Raw genomic sequence first — 16,836 nt, forward strand, 5'->3', positions numbered from 1 at the left:
GTTTTAATGCCTACAAGACCAGCTGGGGACAGAAGCAAGACAAATAAAGTGCTTTATGCTTAGTCTTGGTGGACTGTTTGGCATGCTCCAAGAACACAGAAGAAGTCCTCTCCTACCCTGCCTTGAAACATAAGGGAAAGAAATCATACCTCCAAGAAGCTGTGATCTTTGCTTTGCTTTTCTCTCTGTGGGGGCATTGTTTTATATGTATGCTTTACGTTTTCTCTGCCCAGTTTTCTAGTAGCCAGTCAATTCCATTTAGACAATAGGGATGGGTAGAAATTGGAATAAGGTAAAGGATTGAAAGACAGTGACTTGGCATATGAGCTTGGACAGGGTGCCCAGTGGAGGCTCCCACAAACTGACCTGCCTGCTTAAACATCAGTTAGACAGAAAATAAGGTTTTAAAGCAAACAACTTTTGGACATCTTACTTTCAATAGGGGAAAAAAACCCCTGGGATTGTTGCTGGCATGGGTTTTACACATCCAACAAAAGTCTCTGTCGCATGTAAATGAAGACTGTTATATCAGAGAAATTACCTCTTTCCTTCTGCAAACGTAGATCAACTTGTTTTCACTAACTTTTTTCACTGGGATGCATCAGTCAGATTAAATAATTTTAAAAGACTGTCCTTATCTGTTCCTAGAGAAATGCCTGTGTGGTGGTAGTACATGCAGCTTCAAAGCCTTTTCTTTCCCAGTGTGCGGTGTTCATAGTCACGCTCCAGCGGCTCTATTGCAGCCTTCCTGCCAGAATACATCAGATGCAAGCAGTCCCAAAACTGGTGGGGCCGAGGCAGGGAACCTGCCACGGGAGCCGAATCAATATTTAGACAGCTTCAGGCTGCAGAGCTTGCGCTGGCTTTCACACTTGGCAACAAGCTTTGCACCCGTTTGTTTCCAAAGTTATTGTTTGTGCAGTTTCAAGAATTGGCACTTGAGAGATTTCTGCCTGAGGGCAATGACAAGCGCCGGGTGCTTGAAAAGAAACTTTCTCCCTTTGGATCTGAAGATTGTGAGAGTGAAGGTTGTGTCACTGGGTAATATCTCCTAAGGAAGTCAAGGCACACATTTGCTCAGTGTTTTCATTGTCCTTCACGTGAGGCATCTGCTGGGCATCGTGGGGAGCCCACGGCACAGTCTCAGGCTCTGCTTCCGATACATCCAGTGCAGAGCAGCTCCAACAGCTGCCTTGCTGCTGTTTGTTATCGTGGTGATTTACCTGGAGCAAAAGCCTGTGTCAGCGTGGGAGACAGCCTTGCTGTGGGGTTGTATGAGTCAGCCCGAGGCTGTGCAGAGTGCCTGTGCTGGGGTGGCAGGCAGGCAGGTGAAACCCTGGCCCAGCACAGGAAATTATTTTAATTTGCTTTCCAGCCATTCCACCTAGTGGCCAAGTGACACCACTGCCAGGAGAGCTGGGTTTGTGCTCCAGAGCCCCTGCAGACCTATGCTGCTGCCGAGCTTACAAGATATGCGGCAATATGTAAGCCCCCACACTGAAGATCTTACCATCAGCCTGCGAGTAGCTCATTAAGTTCCCGAGCAATTTTGTTAATCATGCTGCATAGATAAAATGCAGATAGGCCTTTAGTGAGCTGATAATCTAACAAATAGGCAGAAAGTGTAACACAGATAAAGCAGAGATTGGTTTAATAGCCAGCTGTAAATCTTGGCAGTTCTGTACCAGAGGCGTATTGTAAAACAGGAACGTGCAAGTGTGTAAGTATGTGCATGAAAATGCACTGCTTCTTAAAATAGCAGATAGAGAGTAATGTTATGGATGGAATAGCTATTGGGAGCAATTTTAGAGGTGTTTTAAAATATTTTTCTCCCCATCAAAATCTGCACCACTTGTGGTGTCTTCATAATCCGCCATCATAAGTACAGATCTATGAATAACAAAGGCTTGTTTCTGGAAGTCAGGATTTTCTATAAAAATCTGGGAACTCCACCACTGTTCCTGAGGCAGTATAGGGATTTATAGGCTTTTCATTGAGATGAACCAAATTATTCACTCAGATACACACTAGTCACGAATTAGACCATCGCAAATTTGTGGCCTCATGGCTCACCAGCCTCTTGAGCAGCTTCTTTGCTCGGTGGCATTAATTCAATTGGAAGAATAGTAAAAAGCTACTCACCTTGAGTGTATCCCATGCCATCCCAGATACACCCTTCTGAGGAGCTGGGAAATGGGAGTTTCAGTCCCCACAGCCCGGGGAAGGGACCTGGTCTCCTACTTGCTAGTGTTTAGGCCATTTTGCAAAAAAAGGAGACAGCAGTGCTTCCTCTTCCTGTTTGTTTTAAAAGAAGAAACTGAGCTGGGGATGCCTGCCAAAGACCTCTGCATCCAGAAGGAGGTTGCAGGCCGTGCATCCCAACCTCACACAGGCATGCAGGTGTTGGCATGCTGAATCCCATCTAGAGGCCTTTCTCTGGTAAGCAAAGCACAGGGAACTCGGATAAATGAGTGCTACTTGCAAGAAAGCCAAGAAAGCATCTCAGTGAATTGACACTGAAGTGACTTAGCAGGGTCATGTAGTAGATGGTTGGTGCAATGGGAAATTGAGTTGTGGTCTTCCAAATCTCAACCTTGTGGCCAAACCACTGAATTTTCTTGTGCAGAAACCTTAATCCTTGTTGCTGAGTTCTGGTTCTGAAGCAGCCTCTTGCTGCTTTATGAAGAGTAGAGTTTTTCCAATCCCCTTGTTTCATGCCCATTGGGAGAAAAAATTTTAACGGAAGTTAGTGGCAGTGCATTTTTGTCAAAGACAGACAATATCTTTAGTTTACCATGTGGCAACTTATTTAATAGCTGTATGTAAAGATACCACTGAAAAAATGGGGAGGGGGGGAAAGTGTGTATTTTTAAATATATGGCATATTAATGTAAAACATAGATGGTATGGTAAGAAAACAAGATGAGTAGCAGTGCATAACTCAGACCTGGAACAGCTGACTGGAGATCACTCTCCTGGAAATAGTTTTTACTCTTTCTACAAAGAAAACGGTGGAAAATTAAGTACTGAGGTGGGACTCAGCATAATTTCTATCATTTGAACTATAAATATTAATTTATTTTCTGTTAGCTGTACCTCAGGCTCACTAAAATCAGGAACAGTATGAGGAGAATAATCTCCATGGGATGGAGGAAAGCTATGCAGTCAGTACTTACCTATTATGTATTCAGCAATGGCTTGCAAAAAAATTTGAGAAGAAAAAAAGGAAATGGTTTGCTTTCGAAAGAGGCAGAAAGATGCTTTCTGTTGAATTTTGCTGTAAGACTAAGTGTTTCCTTCCCAAAACACTTTTTGGATTTAAGTGATGTCTTAAGATTGAAACCACTGTTCATTGGATTTTCCATCAGGGCAGAAGAATCAAAATTTAACTGGTGCTTTCATGGTAGGGTGCTGTAGCACAGTTAAAATGAGATCCACGTAAGGCTGGTTTTGTCAGTCTTTTATTAGGGCAGAGACTTAGTTCATAGGTCCTCAAGATACATGGGAAAAATAGTGCTCTGTTCAACCTGTGCCGTGATGTACAGGAGCAACATAAAGGGAGCAGTGCTAGTTGCTGGATGTAGCATCATTGCTGGAGTGACAGAAGAACAGCTGGTGTTGAGCAGCATTTATTTCTGAATGCCAGATCTGTTAGTTTATCTAACCACATGATGAAGGACTTGGGATGATAGCAAGAGCTGATGGTAATGCTGGCAATTTCCCTCTCTCTTTTTGCAGGTCACTGTCAGGGGATTTGGTCCATTGTTACAGTTCGCCTACACTGCTAAGCTGTTACTCAGCAGAGAAAACATCCAGGAGGTCATCCACTGCGCTGAATTCCTGCGCATGCACAACCTGGAGGACTCCTGCTTCAGCTTCCTTCAGACACAACTGCTGAACAACGAAGATGGCCTGTTTCTGTGCAAGAAAGATACCACCTGTCAGCGCATGCACGATGAGGAGAACTCCGATGGGGATGAGGAGGAGACGATGGAATCGGAGACGTCAAAAATATCTTGCCCAAGGGAGAGGATGCACCAAGAGCCCTTCAATTTTGAAACCACTGTTGCTGGAGCAGAAAAAGGTGAAGGGATGCTGCCTGACTCTGACATGCTGAGAGATAGCAAGGACAATTTGGATAAAGATGCAGTAACACGGTACCCCAGATACAAGAAATACCAGCTTGCTTGTACCAAGAATGTCTACAACACATCACACATCAGTACCTCAGGTTTTGCAAGCACATTCAGCGAAGAGAGCTCTGGAAATGGCCTCAAATCAGGACTTGCTATGGGGCAGATAAAAAGTGAGCCTCAGAATGAAGAGAACGATGAAGAAAGCATCACACTTTGCCTGTCTGGAGATGAACCTGACATCAGGGATAAAGAAGGGGATGTTGAAATGGACAGGAAACAGCCAAGCCCCACTTGTGTTGACAGGCCAAAAAGTGGGTCTTCTCCTTCTTGCTTGCGGTCTTTCTTCAACAGAACAAAAAGCATAGATTTGGTTGGCTTCCCCAGCACTTCCCAACAGCACTTTGGCAGGAGTCCAGCATGCCCTTTTGAAAAAGGGACAACTCAGGGTGACCACAAAACTGATTATGTCCCTTTCACAGGGAACTATGGACAGTCCCATGCCATGCAGAAGGATGCTTCCAGCTTCACAGTGGGATCACCACTCAGGGGGCCCGGCTTTGAAACTCTCTGTAAGCAAGAAGGGGAACTGGACAGGAGGAGTGTTATATTCTCTTCAAATGCTTGTGACCAAGTAAACACTTCAGTGCATTCATATTCTGGTGTGAGCAGCTTGGACAAAGACCTCACTGAGACTGTGCCAAAGGGTCTGTGGGCTGGTGGCAGCCAGTCTCTCCCCAGCTCTCAGACCTATTCGCACAGCGGACTGACAGCTGATCACTTGCCGGGAAGGATGCGGCCGAACACCAGCTGTCCAGTGCCAATTAAAGTTTGCCCTCGCTCTCCTCCTCTGGAAACCAGAACCAGGACCTCCAGCTCATGCTCTTCCTACTCGTACGCAGAGGATGGCAGCGGCGGCTCTCCCTGCAGTCTGCGTCTTTGTGAGCTCTCCTCTTCCCCTTGTTCCCAAGGCCCTCGATTCCTGGCGCCCGAGCACCAGGAGCCCGGCGTGGTAGGGGATGGATTGTACAACCCAGTCCGAGCCCAGATTAAATGTGAGCCATCCTATGGAACAAACTCCAGCGATGAGTCTGGGTCATTCTCAGAAGCAGACAGTGAATCATGTCCTGTGCAAGACAGAGGGCATGAGGTAGGGATTTAAGATAAGTACATATATCACAGTTGTTATGACCCAATTAATCACTCCTTGATTCTCTCAAATGACTTTGCATTTTCCCAGCACTTTCTTTGTTTATAAAGGCAAAGAGTAACTTCTGGTTGTTCCCTCATCAGCTGAGTGCACATGGTTGACTTATAGGTCTGCTTGACCTCTGAGATGTTCTGCACTTGTAAAAATTTGGGTATGGGAAAATAGCAAACTGCTGAATGATGAGAGTGCATTGATGTGCTTAGAAGTCTCCAAGCAATGTTCTGTCTTCCTCCCTCCCTCACCTACTTCCGTGGCACAAAGCACTGCTCCTTATTCTTAATTTGCTGAGGTGGTTCCTGCTCCACTCGTTATTGCTGCGGGTGTGTTGGAGCACCCTCAAGCTGTGCCTTTCCTGACACGGAGGGTTGGGCAGCCTACTCGAAGAGCCAATGCTGCATGTTGCCAGCAGAGGTGTAAAATTACTTAAACAATTGCATAGCTGGCCACCCTGTGCTGTGGGAATGGCATTCAAGTCATCTTCCCGTGTGTGTGTGTGTGTGTGTGTGTGCGTGTTGAATGTTCAGGTACTGGGTTTTGCCTCTATTATGTGACAGCTTGAGATCATGTTCCCGGCCTGTGACATTTGGTTTGGTGGTGAGCTCTAGCAGCCATGGCACAAATGGTTTCAGAGAGAAGTTATCCTTTAATTTCCAGGACTGTTCAGGGAATGACAACAGAATGATCTGGGGCTGAAAAGCAAGCTGTCAATTTCCATATCATTCTGCCAGGAGAGGCAGGAGAAAGAGGGGCCCTCTTTAAAGCTAGAGATGGGCCAGCTGAAGATGCTGCAGTGATAACTGGCTAACCATAACCAAATAAACTGTCTGTGTGAAGTCACTAGTGAGAGGGCAGACTTAAATCAAGGAGACGTTTTGTGGAGCCCAGAAAGTGGCTGGGCTGTTTATTGTTGATTCACAGGGTTTCATTAGGAAACTGCATGACCTAGAGAACATCTGGGTGAAATCACATATCAGGTTCCTCTAGTAATGCTGAAAAACTCCACTGAGAGCTTGTGCTTCAGTGTGGGGAGAAACGAGTGCAGCTTTGGGGGGTTCATATTCTCAGAGCACCCAGTTCAGAGCCATGTGGGCTTAGTTATGGAGTAGGGATGAAAAGACTGAACTTAATTCTATCCCTCAGTCTTTATTCCAGCTACATTCCAGGCTTTCTTTTTTCCGACGGATGTGGGTGCTTCCTTTAATTAGCTGCTTAGCTTTAAGGAAGGGCTGAAGAGCCTGGGGAGCCTCTGGTGTCCTAAACCCTGGTAACACTGGACCAGTGATTCTGAGAGGACAGTTCTTCTTCATCCCCATGTCGTAAGCAGGGGACAATGCAGAAGGGAGAGGAGTCTCTTTGGGAGGCTGCCTGGGATACTGTGCAGGAGATCTCATTTGGGAAGCTCTGCAGCAGCTCAGTTTGGCCACAGCTGGGTTCTCAGTGAAGTCCTGCTTTTACGAGGGGCAGAGGGCATCAGGGACCAGGGACCATCCATCTCCACCCATGTGTGCTGCTTGCTCAGCATGAGGCAGCACAGAGGGCAGAGGTGAGTCTTTTGAGGTTTGATAATTAATTAGCTGTCATAATTACCTAATTGTGCGGAGATATGCTGCAGCAGAAATGAGCCTGGAAGAGTGAAATTAGAGGGTTATAGGGGACTGGTGGTGGTTTCCCAGAAAAAAGGTATGTGAATATGTGCAGGAGACCATGGATGAGAGGGGGGACACAGAAGGAGCAAACAGGCAGCTACAGGAGGCCGTCTGGGTGTGCTGCTGGCAGGCAGACATCTGGCTCTGAGACAGTGCTAGGAGAGGTTTGCGCCACTCCTGGTTTTGCTGCTGGTTTCCTCTGGGGAAGATTTTCTGAACTGTGCTGAGCAAGTTTTCTCCCTGGGACTGCTGATAAGGCTTTTTTTTTTTTTTTTTTTTTTTTTTTTTTTTTTTTTATATACCCAGGGCATTTTGATTAGGACTGCTAGGCATTAAAAATGTGGTGAGGAATTAATGCTCCATGAGGTTGCACTGCACTATCCTGAACAAGCCAAGGGTAAACAGATCACACCAGTACTTTGGTAGAGATTTTGTCTCAAAAATGATCTTTTGAAGGTTGTTACCAATACAAGAACAGACTGCAGCCTCATTAAACAATACTGTATTTACACAGTGACTTGGGGTGTGTATCCTGCAATCCTGCAAGATCTGCTGCTGTGGAAACCTCAGTAAAGGGTATCTTAAACCAGACACCAGAAAATATGTAACAGCAGCAGGAAGTTCTTGTATAACTTGCTCTACCTACTTTTAGCAGTTTGGCTGTGATGAAAACAGCAGGAGAGACTCACAGCTGTCTGAAATGGACAGCTTTCTGCTCTTCACCTCTCTGCAAGCTGCATGGGAATCTTTCTCCATTCTTGAAATTGTTGCTTTGCCCTTCCTGTCCCGATGACTTCACAGATGGGGTCCCTTTCCCCCTCCATATCAGAACACACAGTGTTTTCTGGGCTTCTATTCAAAAAGCACCTGATAAGATATCTGGGGGTGACATGCTTGCCCTTCTGGAGAGTGGCCATGCAGGTTCTTCTGCTGCAGGTCAGCTTCCATCGGGGTGGGATGGCCTGATGGGAATAAGCCTGGCGGACTCTGACCATCAGTTATCTCACAGGGCTGCTCAGTTCCCCTGGAATTTGGACCTAGTTGGTCTTAATTTGGCTCCCAGAGTGCTGTCGCTGCCAGAATTAATGTCACAAACCATCATTTGCTGATGTATTGATTGTGTGAGAACTAGGTAAAAGGCTTCTCTCTGCTTTTTTCAGGCATTCTGCTTTCCCACAGTCAGATGCCATTCAGGAGCACATAGACAAAGTTGTTTGGTGCCAGAAATGGGGTGCTAGGGCTCAGCATGATGTCATGTGGGTGAAGGTGACCCCACCTTGTGACGAGCCTCTGTCTTATTGGGGGTGCAGATGGCAGTCACAATTGTCAGAGGAGGTGGCAGTCCTTGTAACATCACTGGTAAATCCTCTCCAGGATGTGCTTGCCTATTGCTTCCCTTCCTGGAGCCACCAAGACTCTTCTGCAATCTCCCTTTGTTAAGGCTTCCTGATAGAGGCAGCAAGTGCAGTGTGGGGTGTACCCATGGTACAGACTTGCAGGAACAGGGCTGTTCCTTGAGCTATTGGGACTTCACAGAAATATTTAATAGTTTGTGTTGCTCTTTTCACTCAGCTCTCTCAGGCCTCCACAGGTTGTGAAAAATCAATTACTGAGATATAATACTAGAGAGAAGACTTAAAGCTCAGTGCTTACAGGCAGGTTCTGACAATCCTGCTTAAAATAGCAACAACAAAACAATAAGCCCTGAAATAATGAATTGTTGAGAAGGAAGTAGTCTGTCAATCTGTTAACCTACTTAGGAACAGAAACTTCTGCACTACCTACTTTTCTTGGTATTCTTTTTCTTCATCAAGTACTTAAGAGTACTTAATTTTCTGATAGAAAATTTGTAAAAAATATTGTACTACTAAACCAGTTAAAAAGAAATCTCAGCTCAGTCTAATCTGATAAGTGAGTTTTCTGAGGAAAAAAATAAACAAGGGCAAGAGGAGGTAAGAGGTGGAGTTTTCCAAGAACTATCTAGAGAATTGCATTCAATGTCTTTTCATCCATATTTCAAAAGAATTTCCCGCCTGGGTTAGTGAGTCACTTTTCAAAGGAAATTTTCATAAAAGCAAAGCTAATGCAATTAGACCTTTGAGGATATTGTTGGTAAATAACCTTCAGCAAGAGTCAAAACCCCTCCATGTTAAGTGACAGGCAGCCACCCTTTTTCTGTTCATCTGCTGGTGCTTAGCAAAATACTGCAAGTCAGAGCCCCAGAAAAGAGTAAACCAATGTTGCTCCACCAGGAATCTACTGGAACTGTGCTGAGTTACCTCATCTGAGTCTGCTTCACTGCTTAATATTCCTACCCAGTGAAGAATGTTACATGGAAAGAAGGGCAACCAAGAAAAATACATGTGAAGGGTTTAATTTGCTGTGGTATGTGATACCTCCCCAGAATTTGATGAGCAGTCACCCCAGCATTCCTGATTTTACTAGGTTTGCAAATTTGAAAGTGAGAAAAATTGGTCTCCAGATCATTTTCTGGTAGATGTTCTCCTGACTAGGATGGTATCAGCAGAGCACTGGGAATTGTTTCTCAATGTCTGTTTAAATGGGGTTTGTCAAACATCAGTCTTGTAAGATAAACTTCATGGGAGTTTTGTTTTCTTTCCTCTCTTCAGTAGGAATGGTCTCCATACTGGTAGCAAAGAATTTCTGGATTACAACAACACCGAGAGCCTGAAATTTCAGGAGGGTCCTTTTAAACACTGTATTATTTCGTGGAGCCCTACAACCAGTTCTTTTATACCCTGATCTGAAGACCTTGCATGAGCTCTTAAAGGACTCCAGTTCTTGAGCTGCAAAAGCAAACCTTTCAGAGAAATACTGTACTTTAACCCCTCTCATTTCACTGCCTGATCTTCCATTCTTAAGTGCACCTGTGGCTTCTGTCTGTGTTTCTGTGCTATCCCTGGTCTCAGAGAAGCCTGTTAAAGGGCAGAAGTATCGTACTGTTGTGCCCTTTGAAGAGCTGAAAGCTGGGGACACTGCAAGACGTGAATGGGAAGAGGTCAGCCCACCATTCTGAGCACCAGCAGTGTGTGATCTGAATGCAAGTCCAAGTCACGGGCTAAAGGATGAGAACCCCATCCACATCTCCTGATTGTTGCATTAAAGCACTCAGCCATGGGATTAGCCTGGTCCCCTATTTCTGTGAGGCAGGTAGCAAATCAAAAGGTTACCCAGGCTGCCTCCACTAGGTCCATTGCAGTGCCCTCTCAGGCAGCTTTTGCTGACCCAAATGCCTCTCATGGCCCTCACAAGGTGAGGCTGGAGTTGACCCCATGCCACTACAGGGCCATCAGGTGTCTTGTGTCAGATGGAACTCACTGTCTGCAGTGGGACCTGCTGATCTGAAATGGGACAATTTAGAGCCTGGTTTATTGACAGAATGGTAGATCTTCACTGCCTGGGCTCACCATTCTCCTTTTGCAGTCCTTTGCCATCTTGGTGTAGTTGACACCTGGAAAAAGGAGGTGTTTTGAAGCTTCACCTGTGCCAGTAGACAGTGGGATAAGAAAATGAGTGGGAGGGCATCTTGGCTATCTCTTACACAAATGATGGCCCATTGTCTTTGTGCTTCTTAGATAGTCTCTGTCCAAGTGAAACCAGGACAGGAATAGGTCCCTATTCTGTAGGACCACAAGTGGTGCCTGAAATACCATGTAGGCAACTGAGCCCCTAATGCAGGTGGACGTACCTCAGCTCCTGTCCTGGAATTAATTTCTTCTTGAGTGTTTGTGGAAGACAGACTTGCATGCTAAGGAAGGTACTTGGAAAAACAACATTGATATCTTGGGCTCTTTTGTGCGAAGCAAAGTACCCATTTCTGCATATAAAAAAGGCATTAGTATGATTGAGCCCCTGTGCTGGGTTGCTTGGGTGGGTCCTGAGAGCCTTCCAAGGACAGCAATTTTAAGTGTCAGAGGCTTTCAGGATTTGAGGGCACTAAGGCAGCAGGTTTTTTTCTTATAGCTCTGGAGCAACTGACCAACTGGTATGATGAGTTCCACCTTCCCATACCCACTGCATAATGGTTGTTTTTTCTTATGGATAATATATTAGTCCTTTTAGTTTCTGTGATGTTAAAGTCAGGCTTGGAAAGTTCATTGCCTTTATTAGCACTTAGCAGCTCAGGGAAGATGATGTCTTAATATAGATACAAAGGAAGAATGAAAAAGCTAAGGTTAGGCATAGGATAAAGAAATTCCCAGCAGTTGACATTTATATTTTAATGTGAGTGAATACAGGTCCTAGACTCCTTCCTTTATTCCAGACAAAAAGGAGAGGCAGGAGAGCAGCAGCAGCAGCAGTAACTAGTACAGTAGATGAGCAGGACAGCAGTAACTAGCATATGATCCAAGCTGGCACTAACTAGTGAAGCTTGAAGGAATTGGTAATATATGGGCCTTGCAAGTGCTGAGTCAGTCACTGTCCCTGTCTGTCTACATCGCTGCTCTGACTTAGCCACTCAAAGCATTGACATTTACACTGGTATCCTAATATTAATATGGGGGGGAAAATGCCACAAAATCCTAACCAGATTTCCTTTTTCGCCAGGGTGGATTGGGTGTCATCAGCCAGAGTCGGGGCAATAGAGTCTGCAGTGGTGGTAGAAGGTGCCAGGTTGTTTGTTGTGTGGTGGATAATGAGCTTGTGCTGCTGGTGTAAAAATGCATGGAAAGAGTAATTGTGCTGATAAGGGAAGATTCTGGAGCTCTGTGAGGTTAGCTCTGGCTGGAGTAACTCCTGGAAGGAGCAGGGATCCCACTTACATTTTTAACTTGAAATAGTTTGAACCAAAAAGTCATAGTTATTAGAAAGAAAACTTTTCGAGAAAGTATACTCGCTGGGATTTTCTTTTGCATCTTAGAAAATATTGACTGTCTTTTTCAGACACCTCAGGTAAGGTTTCTCTCGCCTCCTTATAGATAATGTAAGATGCAGAATCTTTTCTGAGTCTTAAGTCCACTCCTTCTGCAGCCAGAAGTGGGGAGAAGCCGCGCAGGATGCATTGCCATCTGAAGGGACCCAGATACTAGGTAGTCCCAACCCATCATTTCAGGCAGCTCTGGGTGAGTCACATGAATCCCACCCACTGCACAGTTGCAGGCTCTTGCAAAATGACTCACCACTCTGTTATGATAAATACCAGCTGAGAGTCTTGCCCTGTGCAGATGTAAAACACTTTAGCCTCTCACTGCAGCAACACCCTGGTGCAGTTATTCACTGTGTCCGTGCCAAAAGCTTGGTGGGTTGGTATTTTTTTTTCAGTTGACAGCTGATTTCGAAGAGGGAGACAGGCAATAAAAATGCTGTGAATGGTGAAGGAAATGAGTCTGACTCACTTCCACTTTCCCTTTCACATTTTTAATCCTGTGCAATGCTGCCTGTGACATGAGTGGGATTATGCTGGGATTACTGATAGCAGTCTCTGGTCTGCTGTGTAGATGGTTTTATTTTCAATCCCTTTTTTTTTTAATGAATCTGTTTTTATTTATTTTCCCATTTCCCTTCAGCAACTTCTACCTGACATATTTAAGTTGCTTCTCTTTCATTCCCATTCCAGCTGCAAGCACATCTCCTCCTTGCAAGTAAATATGTTTTGAAAGGGAGAGGTAGGGAGAAATAAAGGTAATGCTGCTTTCTGTTTTGGTCTTAAAAAAATAAGGAGAAACTGGAAACATGAAAGGGCTGGTTTTGCAGTGAAACTGTGGTGTCTTTCAGAGGAAAGCATGGGCTGTTTTCATTTTCAGACCCTGGTTGAAGCTTGAGAGAAAAGCAGGTGACACTGGGTTTATGTTGACCATCCAAAGGCTCAGGAGGGGAAATCAAACAGGTTTCTTGTCATTAGCTGGCAGTCTGTAAACAAGGTAGTCCACATCACTGTGCCGAAGGTCAGCCTTTGTGTGTACAAGCAAGAATTTGGGAGGGTTTGGGCAGTGTTTGGCATTCCTTGCTGGTATAAATTGACCTGTCAAGTAGTGTGTTATGAAGCAGTGCCTGGACACATGGGGCAGAGGGGCATGAATGAACATTCAGGGCATGAATGAACATTCAGGGCATGAAGCCATCTGAAAGAATGTGGTAGGTGTTTGCACGTGTTTGCACGGAACTTTACATACCTCAGGCTTGGCAATGCACAGGGCAATGATAGAAGGGTACAAGAAAACACCCAAGAACACTCATAGACAAGGTGAGGAGCTGCTTACTGGCAGGTTCAGGTGCCTGGTGAGGGTCCATGACTGTCGATGCCAGAGGCCACCGCTGTGTGTTGGTGTACGTGTGTCCTCAGCAAACTGTTCTGCTTGAACAACTCAGCTCTTTGATAAAGATAACTTACTTATAATCCATATTGTACTTTCTTTATCTCCAAGTAATTTTGAAGTGCACCATTTGAAGACAATGCACATTTTAAATATCAAAGGAACATTTTCAACCCATATCTTTCATTTGGCTGGAGCAACTTTACTTTCTTTGATAGCCCGTGTGCAGAATAGTCTCCTTGTTGCAGAGGTTCGATTGTACCAAACAGGGACAGAAACATAAATATTTACTGCCATCTTTTGGGCAGTGAGGGTATGACTCATAAAAAGAAGGGGTCAATTGAATTACTCTGCATCTCCTTCAGCTTTGTCAGCTGATGCTTATTTGACCACCAAATAGTTGGCCGAGGAACATCAGTTTTTTGATAGTTATCAGTCCGAGGCTCTACATCATCTACATCGAGCAAGGTTTCTAAGGAGAGGTGCTTACCTTGATTTGAGCAAGCTGATAGATTTTGGGAAAAAAAAGCTAAAGTCTTTGAACACATCCACCCTTCTCCAGCTTTTGACACAGTGTGTGTTCATTGCTTCAGACTGCTGGGAGCTTTGTATTTTGCTCTGCTTTAATGCATAATTGGAAGAATTCCTGAAGCCAGACCCTGACTTTTTCAAGAAATACAATTTCAGTGCTCTTAAAATCTGCAAGATTACAGTGTCAACATATATTGGTTTATTTTAAAATGTATATATTTTAGCAGGGTAGGATACGCTGCATCACACTCCTCTGACCCTTTCTTCTTACGTGGTGTACTGTTCAGTTGAAATGCTGCTTAGGTGACCTTTCCTAATTGCAATACAGTATTTTTCATCCCCTTGAGGTGTCAGTTGCATTTTTAACCTCACACTTAATCAAACTTCCAGTCCTGCAGTCCAACCAGAGACACATTTCCTGCTGTGGTAATAGCCCCTTCCTTGAAACTAGTTTGAATTTAATAGCAGCAAGGTACTTCACTCTTTCCAAAAGGCCATGTCTCCTAGTGGACAGAACCTTCTTTTAATGCAATGACATCAGTTATTAGGTCTTTGTTGAAAGATGAAATTTTTGTCCGAGATTCGTATATGTTGCTGCTTTAAGTACAATTATCATCTTATCCTTACCATCTGGACCTCCACAGTGTGCCACAAGGGAGTGTTAAGAACTTGCTCAATGTAAAACTTGGTTTGTTGTTTATTGAGGGGGTGGCAGCAAAGATGATCGTCCTTCCGCTCACTGTTGTTCAGCTTGCATTGAGCAAGCAAAATATGACTCTTTGTTCTTGTCTTGTGTTTGTTTGTTTTAGGTGAAACTTCCTTTTCCTGTTGATCAAATCACAGATCTTCCAAGGAATGATTTCCAGATGATGATAAAGATGCACAAGCTAACCTCAGAGCAGCTCGAGTTCATCCACGATGTCCGTCGGCGCAGCAAGAACCGGATTGCAGCTCAGCGCTGCCGCAAGAGGAAACTGGACTGTATTCAGAACCTCGAATGTGAAATCCGCAAGTTGGTGAGTTCCGTGCTCTCGCCGCAGCCCAGCTCCACCCACTGCAGCCTGCAGGTCATTGACAGCAATTCCACTCCAGACTTCAGTGGGTTCAGTCAGTTTGTACATTCATAAGCAGAATGTACAGTAAGACAGTGCTACCACATTTTAAGGGAGTGAGGTGACTGGAGTGAGGCCAAGTGGCTGCTCAGAAAATTCCTCTCTCAATCATGGTATGGACAACTCAGGTGTGGTTTTTTGTGCTTCATGGTGCTTTGTTCTCTGCACAAGCTGTAGCAAACATAGTGTGAAAGAAGCAGGGATCTGTTGGAAGAAGCTGAGTTGCCATCACCTCACAAATGGCAGAAAGCCGCGTGACTTTGGGTTACTCACTGCTCCTTGTGCCTGTCTGCTTCCTGTCTGTAACAGGGAGATGACACTGACCTCGCAAGATGGTTGCAAGGCTTAAATCATCAAGGCTTGTGAAGCCTTCAGATGCTGTGCTGCTGAAGCCCTGGGGGGAAAAAAGAAAAATCAAAACATTGTTCAGAGTAGTGCTCCACTGATGCAAAACAAACAACATAACAAAGATAAACAAAATAGTGAGCAACTGCTTCCTGCGCTGAGTATAATGCACAGTGTGTACAGGATGAGTCAGAGGTTCTGCACAGTGAAAGAGTAGATGGATTCTCATCAGGTTGTCAAAAGAAGCAGGTCCAGTCTTAGCTGCACATGCCTGTCCCTCTGCACTGAGCTGGTGATGGGGAGGAGTTCCCATCTCTCACTCTCCAGAGCCCCAGGAGCAGCTCTCCCAGGGCTGGACTACCAGCAAGGGGTGATTCAGCCTTTAACCTGTAGCCTTCACTTGAAAATTAATTTGGGTTCATTGATTTCATGCAATCCTGTGACATTGCCTTTATTGTCTGACGTAATCAACTGTGGATAGAGAAAATAAAAATTTTAAGTCCTCTCCCCAGCACAAACACGCATCTCAGGGAAATGAATGAATGAATGGCATATGAGTGGCCTTGTGGGCTTGATCCCTGCTTTTGAGGAATCAAAAACCATTTGAGGTGCAGGATTTTTCCCAAAAAAACACTGACTTTCTATTTAGCGAAAGGGACTTGGATATGTGGCAATATGCAGTGAGTGAGCCAAGTAGGGAAGGCACTCCAATGGACATGTTTGCAAACAGTGAAGGGCTGGTGGGTGAAGTGATGGCTGGAGGCGTTTTTGGGCACAGTGATCACAAAATGATGGAGTTTTTGCTTGTTGGAGAGCTAAGGAGGAGGGTCAGCAGAACTGCCACCTTGGACTTCCAGAATGCAGACTTTGGCCTGTTTAGGAGACTAAATCCCTAAGGAGGCAGTACTGAAGGGCAGAGGAGTCGAGGAAGGCTGGACATTCTTCAAGAAGGAAATCTTACAGGCATGGGAGCGGGCTGACCCCATGCGCCAAAAGACGAGCCACTGGGAAGACCAGCCTGGATGAACGGAGAGTTTTGGCTGAAACTCAAGGAAAAAAAAGAGTTTATTATCTTTGGAAGAAGGTGCAGCGACTCAGGAGGACTACAAGGATGTCATGAAGTTATGCAGGGAGAAAATTAGAAGGGTAGAAGTCCAACTAGAACTTAATCTGACTACTGCTGTAGAAGACAATAAAAATGTTTTTAAAAACAGACCAGTAACAAAAGGAAGGCCAAAGAGAATCTCCATCCTTTATTGAATGCAGGAGAAACATAGTGACAAAGAAGGAGGAAAAGGCTGAGGTGCTTAATGCCTTCCTTGCCTCCGTCTTACTCAATAGTGAGACCTGTTGTTCTCTGGGTACCCAGCCCCCTGAGCTGGAAGACAGGGACAGGGAGAAGAATAAACACACAATACGTGATCACTGGAATTTCCTTTGTTATCTTCTGTTCACTTTGTGATCAGCAGTTTCCAGTCTCGTGAATTATATAAAGGTGCTGTGGTTTAAGGGTTTTTCACTTGGCTGGGCCTTTTTTATGAAAGACCCCTTTTCCCCCTGTAGTTACTTACTGTAAGTCACCCA

General features: G+C 44.9%; 1 protein-coding gene across 7 annotated transcripts in view; it reads left to right on the forward strand.

Moving 5' to 3' along the window:
- BACH2 (BTB domain and CNC homolog 2) overlaps window positions 1–16,836 on the forward strand; it is a 187,790-nt gene that overhangs the window by 162,776 nt on the left and 8,178 nt on the right. For all 7 annotated transcript variants that reach the window (XM_039568570.1, XM_039568571.1, XM_039568568.1 and 4 more), the window contains 2 exons: window positions 3,739–5,283; window positions 14,605–14,811. In XM_039568570.1, the coding sequence (XP_039424504.1) occupies window positions 3,739–5,283; window positions 14,605–14,811 (1,752 nt within the window). The remainder of the gene's footprint in view (window positions 1–3,738; window positions 5,284–14,604; window positions 14,812–16,836) is intronic.

This window comes from Corvus cornix, chromosome 3 (genome assembly GCF_000738735.6).
Source record: "Corvus cornix cornix isolate S_Up_H32 chromosome 3, ASM73873v5, whole genome shotgun sequence".
NCBI classification, from domain to species: domain Eukaryota; kingdom Metazoa; phylum Chordata; class Aves; order Passeriformes; family Corvidae; genus Corvus; species Corvus cornix.